This window comes from Salvia hispanica, chromosome 5 (assembly GCF_029641045.1).
Source record: "Salvia hispanica isolate PSC_SH4W2 chromosome 5, Shi_PSC_v1, whole genome shotgun sequence".
NCBI lineage: Eukaryota > Viridiplantae > Streptophyta > Magnoliopsida > Lamiales > Lamiaceae > Salvia > Salvia hispanica.
In genome coordinates this window covers 19,541,600-19,554,460 of record NC_142696.1, presented here as the reverse complement: position 1 = coordinate 19,554,460, position 12,861 = coordinate 19,541,600, and the positions used below count along the sequence as shown (strand labels likewise).

The following is a 12,861-nucleotide window of genomic DNA, read 5'->3' as shown; positions in this document are numbered from 1 at the left end:
ATACTCCATCCGTCCCCCATTAAGAGTCACACTTTTCCATTTCGGTCCGTCCCCAATTAAGAGTCACACTTCATTTTTACCATAAATAGTAAGTAGGTCACACATTTCACTAACTCAATTCACTCACATTTTATTATAAAACCAATATAAAAAATGGGTTCCACATTCCACTAACTTTTTCAATCAACTTTTCTTTACATTTCTTGAAACCTCCATAAATTTGGCGCTATATTGTCCTCTCGTTAGAGATTCCCATGGTTTTGGAACCGACGGTTACGATTTTGAAAATTATCGAACCAGAATCGAACCGTGAGGGTGTTTCAGTTTAGAACCAGTGGTTTCCGGCGGGTTTTTAACGTTCTGGAACACGTGGCTTCCATTATAATGGAATAATCTAAATTAACAAGGATTTCATAAGATTTGTGCATTACTTTTTGTTTCCCCAATTATTATTGCACTTTCTCTGTCCGTATTCATGTCGAATTTTTAATTCTGTATTTGTAAATTTGTGAATTTGTTTTATTGGCTAGGGCGTCGGCTAGTCCTAGTGCTAGCCTATTATTGGGCTGTGGAAGTCCTGATGATATGACAGGTTGTGGGAAGTCCCAGTGATGTGGCAGAAGGTGTTTTGGTTAGTCTTAGTGCTAGGCTATTGGCTAGTCCTATCTATTGTGGATGCTCTAAATCGTATTACTACGTTTGCACAAATTGAAGTCATACCATGTCAAACATTTTGGGTAACTAAAATCATACTATCATCTAGTGAGAAGTATTATCGTGAATCTTCTATCCATTCAAAGATGAAAAAATTTGGAATTTCAATTCAAGTTTCATACAAATAACAAGGCAGCGCCGGCCAAGAGAGAGGGGATTTTGAGCTGCATATGTTTTATATTAGGTAATTTAAAACCTTGTAAACTGAAATACGAAATGCTTACCTCTCTAACCGAAAATTTGTGTGTTATTTGAACAGTGGATAACCTAAAGTGGTTCAATTCGGGATTTTAGGGTATTTGACATGAATTCTACCTAACCCTAAATAATTGCCTCCGCAAATCGATAATTTGTGTGTTTTTTGACCCAAAAGAGTTCAAATCGGGTTTTTAGGGTATTTGACATGGATTTTAAATAAAATCTAAACAATTATCTCTGCAAATCGATAATTGTGCGTTTTTGAACGTGGAGATCCCAAAGTGGTTCTCTTTTCGCAAAAGAAACCACTCGTGGGGTTCTCTATTAAAAACCCGAAACCACCTTTCCTCAATCTTTTGGAGTTCTAGAATATTGCATTCACTCACTGTAAGAAAAAAAATGATTCACAGAAGAAGAAAACGATGTAGAACATAAAGTAGAAGACAAAAAATGATGACACGAAATCCGCACGAATCCGACACGAATCTGTTGGGTTGGGACCCGATAAGAACACGATAATTTCGGGTTGGATTGGGTTTGATCTTATTGGGTTGGGTCGATATTGGGTTGACCCGATAGCGACCTAATTCGCACAATTTGCCTGCCCTAATCAAGTTTATGGGCGTTATGGACTAGATTAGTTTTATTAATATAATGAGTTTGTTTACAATATTTAATTAGTTGGCTTAATGGGCTTAATGTGTTAAAAATGGTTAGATTAGTTTATTTTCTGTATATGGTCCAAGCTAAATTTAATTCCAAGTTGTGTAATGGATTCGAAATATTGAGGTTGATTATCTATTTCTACAAATTATAATTTTATAGTACCCCCTCCGTCCCATAGTAGATGTCACACTTTCCTTTTTAGTTTGTCCCACAAAAGATGTCACATTTTCTTTTTTAGAAAAAGCTCTTTCTCTTTCACACATCTTACACATTAATATAGATATACTATTTTCTCTATCCACCTAACACACAAAACAACATCTACTAAAATCCTGTGCCATTCTACAACTTTGCCATCTATTATGGGATAGAGGGAGTATAAAATTTTTGATGATAGACAAATTAATTTACCAATAATATCTCCATGGATTTTAAACATTCTTTATTGAATTATGAATCTGAGATTCTATTGTTTATATAAAGTTAATATCACATTCTAACTGATGACTCTCTTTCCTACCGCCTTCTACGTGCAATGGAACAAAGAGATCTCAACAACATCTTCCGCAGAGTTGCACACAAAACAGTCTCATCACACATGTGCTTCATTTTGCTGCATTACACGGGCATAGGAGGTTGGTCGAAGCTTTGATTCTTCATTTTTCCGAGATTGTGCGCACAAAAGCCTCAAATGCATGCATTGAGCACAACAAACTAATGGAATAAATCCACTTCACTTGGCCGCCCAGGGAGGCCATGTCGATGTATGCCGACTCTTGCTTGATAGTTGCCCACTGGCGTGCATGGGCCATGGAGATGGATGTTACTAGCTTGAATCCGACTCATGTTGCCGCCCTAAAGGGGAATGTTGATGGAGTACTCCGATTTTTTCTGAGCCATAGTTCATCTTATGTGGCTATGAAACAAAGGCTCGGTAACAGGCAAACAATTCTGCATGCGTGCGTCCACTTTGGCCGATTAGATTCTATTAAGATTTTAGGACAACATCCCTCGTGGTCCGAGCTGAGATCAACAGTTGATGACGACGGAAACACAATGTTACATCTCGCTGTCAAAATGATGAAACAAGAATTTGTGCATTACTTTATTTATGAAAACAAAGTCAGGACTCAGGAGCTTGCACAAGAACAACCATGGGGAGTCTGAGCTTGATTTGGCAGGAAACAACGAGGAAATGAAATTGCTATTATCAACTCTCACATCGTTGCCGTACAACTTTGTGGGAATCGATATGTGGATTGTCTGTTCTATACTTGTAGCCACATTGGCTTACTGATGCAGCTCCAATCCGCCTGGTGGCGTGTGGGCAGAAGAAACCGGATGACATATTCCGGGTTCACCCATCATTCGTGAAACACAACCGACTAACTATGAAAACTTGATCATAACCAATATTTGTGCATTTTCTTTTGGGATTATCTCTATTTTCCTCCGTGCTATAATGAAACTTATTCCTCATCTTGCCTACCCAACCTATGTTGACATTGCACAAATTGTTTCCCTTGTGTTGTCATTGATGCCAATTTTGTTTAGCTTTATAGTAATTATAATTATTATAGTTTACCTAAACATAGACAAGGAGATGAGTATGATCATGAGTAGGGCTGACAAATCGTGCGGATTGGGTCGCTATCGGGTTAACCCAATATCGACCCAACCCAATCCGAAATTATCGTGTTCTTATCGGGTCCCAACCCAACAGATTCGTGCGGATTTCGTGTCATCTAAAACAATATCGGTCCTCTTTTAATGATAGTAAGTTACTATACAATATAGCTTGGCGCTACACGATAACGATCCGAACATGATATTATATAATTAAGTCTAAATAACAAAGTTAAAATAATTAAAATACTTACTTTTTAATAAAATTTAAGTATTCAGTAATATTTTTTTATTATGAAAAATAATTAATAGTAGTACTATTAATCATATTTTTACTAATAAAATTAAGGTATAATATTTTTTTAATTAATAAAAATAATTAAAATTAAAGTTTAATATATTATTTTAATTAATAAAAATAATAAAAATAATTATATTTTTTTCTTAACGGATAACCCAATCCGACCCAACCAAATCCAAAATTTTCAGGTTCTTATTGGGTCGACCATATAAGGATTCATATCCTAAACGTGCGTTTTCCGTATCGGGCTAACTTCTTGCGGATTCGTGTCAGATTATCGTATCAATCAAAAATTGTCAGCCCTAATCATGAGGCAGCTTATCATAACTATTTTTTCACTTTCTACTTTAGTTGCCTATGCGTATGTGGCATATCTTTCTGGGAGAGGATGTGTTACAAACCGAAACCGAAACTAGCCTTGAGACATTCAGTGGGGGGTGGGAGGTTGGGATAAAAAGGGAAAAAAGAAAGAAAAAAGACAAGTTGAAAGGATAGAAGGGGTTGGAGAAGATGGAAAATGTTGTAGATAAGGAGAAGATGTGTCACAGACCGAAACCGAAACTAGCCTTGAGACATTGAATGGGGTGGAGAGGTAAAAAAAAAAAAGAAAAAAAGGAAAAAAAAAAACACAAGTTGAAAGGATATGAGGGGATGAAGAAGATGAAAAATGATGTGGATGAGGAGGGAAAACCCACTAAAACAAGTGAAAATTTGTCAATTTTAGAGAACTACAAGATGGTTGGAAGTTTGGTTAGTTCGATATCCAATGGAAACTTGAGGATTGAAGAATTCAGTGTTAATCTTGAAGATGCTGATTTTCCATTTTGTGACAAGGATATCTTTCAAGAGCCTGTTTTGCAACCGGAATGCCACTCGACTGTCATGACTGAGGTATGAGATTTTGGACTTTTTATCCATATGCATATATATCTTCACTAATCACTAGTAATTTGATTATCTTTCTCTTTTTTTTAGAGTGGGTAGGCACTTGGAGTTAGAGATTGTTTTGGGAGGGAATCCCCACTAAGACAAGTGAAAATTTGTCAATTCTGGAGAACTACAAGATGGCTGGAAGTAGACATGGCCAAACCAAACCAAACCAGCCCACCGGTTAACCGCCGGTTTTGAACCGGCGGTTCAGAACCGGAACCGGAACCGGACGACGGTTCCGGTTCGAAATCCGGTTACGGTTCGACATACGGTTCGGTTACAGTTCAACAAAATTCGAAACCGTAACCGGCGGTTCGGCGGTTAACCGAAAATAAATGGTCATCGCCGGTAGGTTCGTAGGGTTGTAGGGGTAGGCCGGTAGGGTCGGAAAAGGACGGTTAACCGCCGGTTTTCGGTCAGAAACCGGCGGTTCGTGTCGGAAAACCGGCGGTTTCTGACACAAAACCGCCGGTTTCCGACGGTTCGGGGGTAGGGTTGCAGGCGTAGGGCGTAGGGTTGCAGCGTAGGCCTGAAAAGGTGTCGGAAACCGCCGGTTTTCGGTCAGAAACCGGCGTTTTTCTGACACGAACCGACGGTTCCGTCAGAAAACCGCCGGTTTCTGACCAAAAACCGGCTGTTCCCACCGTTTTCAAAATTTGAATTTCAAAATTTAAATTTAAGTTGAGCTCAAGTCCTTTTCCTTTTTTTTCTTTTTTTTTCTAATTGTTTCAACTTTACTTTTAATATATATTTTTTAAATTGTAATTTTGTATCTATATTTTAAATTCAAGTGTATAGTTGTATACTTGTATTGTTGTATTTTTTAACTTGTAAGTTGTAACTTGTAATTGTATTGTAGAAATTTACATTCAAAGTTTCAAATCAATAAAATTGCAATTCTTTATCGTTATCAATTTCTCTTTGAATTGTACTATAGAATTTAGAAGTAATAACTATAAGATTTTTTTTAAAAAATAAAAAATAAAAAAAACAAACCGGAACCGAACCGGAACCGGCGAAAAACCGGCGTTTATTAACCAGAACCGAAACCGCCGTGACCGCCGGTTAAACCGGAACCGGAACCGTCATAGCCGGGCCGGTTACGGTTCAAGCATGTCATGAACCGGAACCGCCGGTTTTACGAACCGTGGCCACGTATAGCTGGAAGTTTGGTTGTTCGATACCCAATGGAAACTTGAGGATTGAAGAATTCACTGTTAATCTCGAAGATGTTGATTTTTCATTTTGTGACAAAGATATCTTTAAGAGCATGTTTTGCAACCAGAATGCCACTCGACTGTCACAGTTGAGGTGTGGATTTCGGACTTGTTATCCATCTGCATATATATCTTCATTAATCACTACTCCGTATATTTTGAAACTCCAATTTGATTATCTAATCACTTGTAGAACATGACTTCTCGGGGACTTCTTGTATGATGAGAAATTTACACAGTCCAGTAAAATTCACGACTTTTCATACAACATTTAAAATTCAAGAAAAAAATCAAATTATTTTAAAAGTTTCTGACTGTGCGGGCAATTTGCCCAAAATTCCGATAGTTTAATCACATTAATTGCCTAAAATTCAGATAGTTTAATCACATTTATATCTCATTGTTCCGCTTGTTTAGTCTATCTTCCTTACACTAAAAAAAAAGAGTTTACTACCCGCTGATCTATTGATATTACGTCACTAATCAATATTACTTACGGATTTGTTAGTCCCTAAACAACATTAATCAATATTACTTACGGATTTGTTAGTCCCTAAACAACATTTTTTGGATAAATACATCCTCAAATAAGTTACTTTCTTTTATTTGACTATAAATACTTACTTGTTTTTTAAATTCATGCCTAAGGCTTCAAGTCGGACGGAGGAATTATAATACTGTAGTTAAAAATGTATTTCATCAATTTAGGATCTTGGTTGGGGAAAATGTACGTTGCACTTGCTTGTATGATCATGTTTTTAGACATGTCGGTGTGTATGTTTTGAACATAGAATACGTTAAATTTAATGCATTGTAATTTTGATATAGAACCGCTTTTTGTCAATTAGCAGATGATAGTAATAACTTTGAAGTTGTGATTTACTTCAAGATATAGTCTATAAAGAATGCAACCCAAATAAAATTTTATTCGTAGCTAGTTAACTTTTTGACCAAAAGGGGAAACCATTACCATGATCTCTATCATGAATATATGTAGGAGAATTTAATGATTTCGTCATGTTTAAGTCAACTATCAAATACGCTAACACTTTAACATGAATCGCTTATTCAATATGTTTGTACTACAGTCTACATGGTACGATTGAAATGGAAAAAAGAGGCGCAAATAAAATTCCTCGCTCTTCCTTTGTCAAAAGAGATACAGATTACGATAAAAATAAAGATAAATTTACACAAATATACATAAATAAAATTTGAATCGGACCATATCTAGCTTTACTCAAGAAACTATATACTCGCGTTTAACACAAACTTTAAACAAAACCCTAAACAAAGACTCCATTTTGGCATGGATTTTGATCAGCATTTCTTCGATTTTTATTTAGTTAATACAAAGTTCAATTTGACATTTTTTGTATGTGATTATAAAGTTTTAGCTTGTTGTGATTTTCACTATCATTCATATTTTTGATTTTATTTTATTTTATTTTATCATTGATCTCTATTTTTTGTGGACTTAACAATTAGGTTGATTATCATCCGTTGGATGGAGGAAGTTCGTAATGGAGGGCAGCGCCACGTGGATGAAGAAGCACCAAATTGATGGTGCGCTCCCTTGTAAATAGAGCAAAACCTCACCATCGCGAACTTTCTAATTTCTTCACTCGAACCTCCCAGACTACTCCATCTTCTCCTTTTTAAATTACTCCCAATTTCAAGATAATTAATTATTTCTTCACCGGAAATTTATCCACAGCTGACTAAATTCACCGAATTCCTTTCAATGGCGTCGGCGTCCTCCTTCGCCCCCGTGCGGCTTCACTTGCCGCGCCCGGACACCGCCATGTCCCCTCAGGCGCTAGTATCTGTTAATTTCTCAACCAATCTCGGCTCTCTCACTTCGCCTAATCGGTTGCAGTTAATGCACAACAGTGTTGCATTGACCAGACAATTGAGTAGATTTCATCGAAAGTCGCGCTCATTCAGCGTGCGGTGTGATGCGTCGTCCAATGGAAGAGTGAGTCAGTTGATTATTGATATTTTGCTGTTTTTAGGGTTGAATGTTGTTGAGTGGTGTGATTTTCTTGTTGGTGAGAACAGATTACGCAGTCGGAGTTCACGGAGATGGCGTGGCAAGCGATTGTGTCGTCGCCGGAGGAGGCGAAGAGCAATAAGCATCAGATAGTGGAGACTGAGCATTTGATGAAAGCTCTTTTGGAGCAGAAGAACGGCCTTGCTCGTCGGATATTTTCCAAGGCTGGGGTGGATAATACTAGACTGCTTGATGCTACTGAGAAATACATTCAGCGTCAGCCCAAGGTAGTTTGATATACTAGTTTATTGGGTAATTGATGTTGCTATGGCTGTTTATGATTAAGCCAAGTCAGGTCGGTTGACATGAGGATTATTTGACTGGATTACTCATTACTGCAGTTAATGTGTAAGGGTTTAGTATTCAACATTTCACTTGAAATCTGCACCAAGTGGGTGTTCATTTAGCTTATCCTACTGTTCAGTTAAGTTATCAGAAGATCTACTTTGCATTTTAATGATTTTACCCCATAATTGCTAAGAAGTGTGTGGCATTTGGTAAATATACACTATCAGTAAAGGAGTGAATAATAGGCAGTCATTGTTGGATCTCTGGCTTATCACGAGATATGTAATGAATGCTTATGTTAAGGAATATGCTCAGAATGGTATGTGCAATAGCGGTTTGTAAGACATGCTAGTGGCCGTGAGTGTTAGTATTTTTTTTTTTTTGCTTCTGAAATAATTGTACCTGTGCAAAATTTTTGCTACATGTATATTGGTCGGTTTTCCTAGATCTTCTTTGGTCGTATATCAAGTGACCTGGTAATTAATAAGCCACTGGGTTTAAAAAATAACCAGGTTCTTGGAGATTCAGCTGGATCAATGTTAGGACGAGATTTGGAAGCACTGATACAGCGAGCCAGGGATTACAAGAAAGAGTTTGGCGATTCATTTGTCTCAGTAGAGCATTTAGTTCTTGGTTTTGCAGAGGATAACCGGTTTGGGAAGCAATTATTTAAGGATTTCCAGCTTTCTCTGAAAACGGTTAAAGATGCCATTCAGTCAATAAGGGGAAAACAGACTGTTATTGACCAAGGTATAGTGACTTGAGTTTTTCTTTATTTTGTGATGTTGTGACTTTTCATGCTAAAAGTGTAGAACTATGCAGTTTTTTTGCTTAATGATCGAGGTAGACTGTTATGATGTAGCTTATGTGCATTAAGTTGGTCATTAGTGCATCCAACTAGATTTTGTAGGTCATCGTTGTCCTATAAGGATTATGATTAATTGTTAGTCTTTGCAAACTGATCTGTGTTTTGAACCATGCCAGTCATGTTTTATCTTTAATATAGTTAGGAACAAAACTTATCTTTATGGTTTCAACAGATCCTGAAGGAAAATATGAAGCGCTAGAAAAATATGGAAAAGATTTAACAGCCATGGCAAGAGCAGGAAAGCTGGACCCTGTTATAGGAAGAGATGACGAAATACGCAGATGCATTCAGATTCTTTCAAGGAGAACAAAGAACAATCCTGTTTTAATTGGTGAACCTGGTGTTGGGAAAACTGCAATATCTGAAGGGTGAGCCAGCAATCTTTTCTATCTTTATCATATAGCAACATTGTATAATCAGTTAGCGTATCTGTTATGTACACACCTAATTTGTTTCAGCCCTTATTAGTCAAACTGAACTATGCAGGCCAGGTGTGTAGAAGCTAAATATATATCATATTAGTCAGAGGATTGAAATTCACGAGGGATATGGATCTGCTTAAGCAATATTAAACCAGATTTCTTTTTTTTCCTCTTCAATTCTAATGCACCACAGCATTTCTCATTTCCTGTTTTTGGTTACAAAGTTTTAATAACCCTTGCTGACAGGCTGGCCCAGAGAATTGTGCAAGGAGATGTTCCTCAGGCTTTGATGAATCGCAAGGTAGGTTAAGCTTCATATCAACAAACATCTGTATTCTTCTCTAACTACCTTCATGCTTTTACTTGTGAGACATTTGATGGTAAAGCAAGCTTACCTTTCTTCATGTAGTTGATATCTCTTGACATGGGAGCTCTCATTGCTGGTGCAAAATACCGTGGAGAATTTGAAGATAGACTGAAGGCTGTTCTTAAGGAAGTCACTGATTCAGATGGCCAGATAATACTTTTTATTGATGAGATTCACACAGTAGTTGGTGCAGGTACTGCTTTGTTAGCTGTGTTTTTACAGTTGGTGGTCCAGTGTTCTTACCTGAGGTTCTTTTTTCTCCATTTTTCTGTTTTCATTCGACGCCTGCCTACTGTTCTAATGCATGTACTATGCAGCTGATTACATATATAGCACTTCATTTTATGTTGCACCATTCTTAACAGTGCTTCTAGTCTTCTGAGACTGTACATGGCCAATTTGTGTCTCTTAGGTGCTACAAATGGTGCAATGGATGCTGGAAACCTCTTGAAACCCATGCTTGGTCGTGGAGAGCTCCGATGCATTGGTGCAACCACATTGGATGAGTACCGTAAGTACATTGAAAAAGATCCGGCCCTGGAACGGCGGTTCCAGCAAGTTTATGTAGACCAACCTACTGTGGAAGACACCATCTCCATTCTCCGTGGTTTGCGTGAGAGATATGAGCTGCACCACGGAGTTCGAATTTCAGATAGTGCACTCGTTGAAGCTGCAATTTTATCAGATCGCTACATCAGTGGGCGCTTTCTTCCTGACAAAGGTACAAACCGTTTATAGTTTAGTTGCAAAAGATACCCTTTCATACATCCCTACCATTTTTTTAATTGTAGTACGCATCATATATTATACGTACAGGAGATATATACTTATTTTACAAGTTTCTTCTCATGGTTTTTTTCTTGTGAATGCATATCTTGATTATCGTACTAATATTCACTAGTTGTTTGCTTTGCCAATATAAGGGATACATATCTGTTTCATGTGTGCAACTGTGATATGCTCATGATTGCCTGAGGTTTGTAAACTATGGTTAGAAAAAAATTGTTAGAAACAGAAAGAATCAGTATCAGATGTGAATACTGATACTGGTATGTCCATATAGTGAAGGAAAAGATAAAAACTAATTTTGTCTAATTAGTTGCACATACTGACTTTTCACCTGATAGCCTGACTCCCATAGTTCACTTATCCAATTGCAGCCATTGACCTGGTTGATGAAGCAGCTGCAAAACTAAAAATGGAGATTACCTCAAAGCCAACAGCTCTTGATGAAATCAACCGTGCAGTTCTTAAACTTGAGATGGAAAGGCTATCACTGAAAAATGATACTGATAGAGCGACAAAAGATAGGTTGAATCGCCTTGAAGATGAGCTATCCCTCTTAAAGCAGAGGCAAACTGAACTGAATGAGCAGTGGGAGCATGAAAAAACAGTCATGACACGCCTTCAATCTATTAAGGAGGAAGTATGGGCTTAATCATTTGATCTTGGTTTTATTACAAGTATATTGTCATAATTTCAGTACATCATGGTGATTTAAATGTATCATTAGATAGGGGCATGACTATGTTGTGCAGCTATCTAATGAAAGCGTCCATAATAAATGGTTAAGCATATATGTGAAATGGCTTTGCCAAATCTTCTTGCTGCTAAGTAAAATGAAACAATTAATTCATTTACAGATTTCTAACTTTGTTTTGACAGATTGACAGAGTAAATCTTGAGATCCAGCAGGCTGAGCGAGAGTATGATCTTAATCGTGCGGCTGAGCTGAAATATGGAAGCCTTAATTCATTGCAGCGTCAACTTGAAATTGCAGAGAAGGAACTGGATGAGTATATAAGGTCTGGGAAGTCAATGCTTAGGGAAGAAGTTTCTGGTAGTGATATTGCTGAAATTGTAAGTAAATGGACCGGTATTCCTGTTTCCAAACTCCAACAGTCTGAAAGGGAGAAGTTGTTGCATTTAGAGGAGGAGCTACATAAACGTGTGATTGGTCAAAATCCAGCAGTTACAGCAGTTGCTGAAGCTATACAGAGATCAAGGGCTGGCCTCTCAGATCCTCACCGTCCAATTGCTAGCTTTATGTTCATGGGTCCCACAGGTGTTGGAAAGACAGAGCTGGCTAAGGCTCTCGCATCCTATTTATTCAACACAGAAGATGCTCTGGTAAGAATTGATATGAGCGAGTATATGGAGAAGCATGCGGTCTCACGATTAATTGGGGCCCCTCCTGGCTATGTTGGATATGAAGAAGGAGGGCAACTGACAGAGACTGTTCGGAGGAGGCCATACGCAGTTATTTTGTTTGATGAGATAGAGAAGGCTCACTCTGATGTATTCAACGTGTTCCTCCAAATCCTAGATGATGGTAGAGTAACTGACTCGCAAGGACGCACTGTTAGCTTCACCAACTGTGTAATTATCATGACATCAAATGTGGGTTCACAATATATACTGAACCAGGATGATGATGACACTTCTAAGGAGATGGCCTATGAAACTATAAAGCAAAGAGTAATGGATGCCGCAAGATCAATATTCCGTCCAGAGTTCATGAATCGAGTGGACGAGTACATCGTATTCCAACCTCTTGATCGCGATCAGATCAGCAATATTGTCAGGTTACAGGTAAAGCGTCCTCTTTCTTCCTTCTGATATCTTTTCATAGCTGTTGAAGTTGGGTTTGATTGGATCTAACTATATATGGCTGTTGACAGTTGGATAGAGTGCAAAAGAGGATAGCAGATCGAAAGATGAAGATGAAGGTGAGTGATGGTGCAGTACAACTCTTGGGTAGTCTGGGATACGATCCAAACTATGGGGCGAGGCCGGTGAAACGTGTGATCCAGCAATACGTTGAGAACGAGCTGGCAAAGGGGATTTTGAGAGGAGACTTCAAAGATGAGGATACCGTACTTGTGGACACTGAAGTCTCAGCCTTTGGCAATGGGCAGTTGCCTCAGCAGAAGCTCGTCTTCAGAAAGCTGGGCTCCGGCTCTGATGTGGACCAAAGAAGCCAAGACCAAGTGTTTTCACCAACGCAATGATAATAATCTCTCAACCCTGTAATTCTACATAACTGTATTGGTATAGAAATAATTGAGCATTAAATTAAACCTTTATAATCAAGTTGAGTGTGTAGTCTTTTAAATGCACTAAATAAAGACAACCATTGCCCATTGGTATATTACATACTCTGAAGCTGAACCTTCATTCTAATCATCATACATTGTACAAGTACAACTCA

The 12,861-nt window shown here is 37.9% G+C and overlaps 1 protein-coding gene across 1 annotated transcript; it reads left to right on the top strand.

Annotated features, from left to right (window-relative positions):
* Positions 1-7,267: 7,267 nt before the first annotated feature.
* CLPB3 (casein lytic proteinase B3) lies at positions 7,268-12,799 on the top strand. The gene is made up of 10 exons (XM_048084252.2): positions 7,268-7,630; positions 7,714-7,932; positions 8,506-8,743; positions 9,034-9,229; positions 9,530-9,584; positions 9,693-9,843; positions 10,063-10,371; positions 10,811-11,076; positions 11,316-12,242; positions 12,332-12,799. The coding sequence occupies exons 1-10, from the start codon at positions 7,397-7,399 to the stop codon at positions 12,659-12,661; spliced, it is 2,925 nt and encodes a 974-aa protein (XP_047940209.1). The 5' UTR covers positions 7,268-7,396; the 3' UTR covers positions 12,662-12,799.
* Positions 12,800-12,861: the final 62 nt, after the last annotated feature.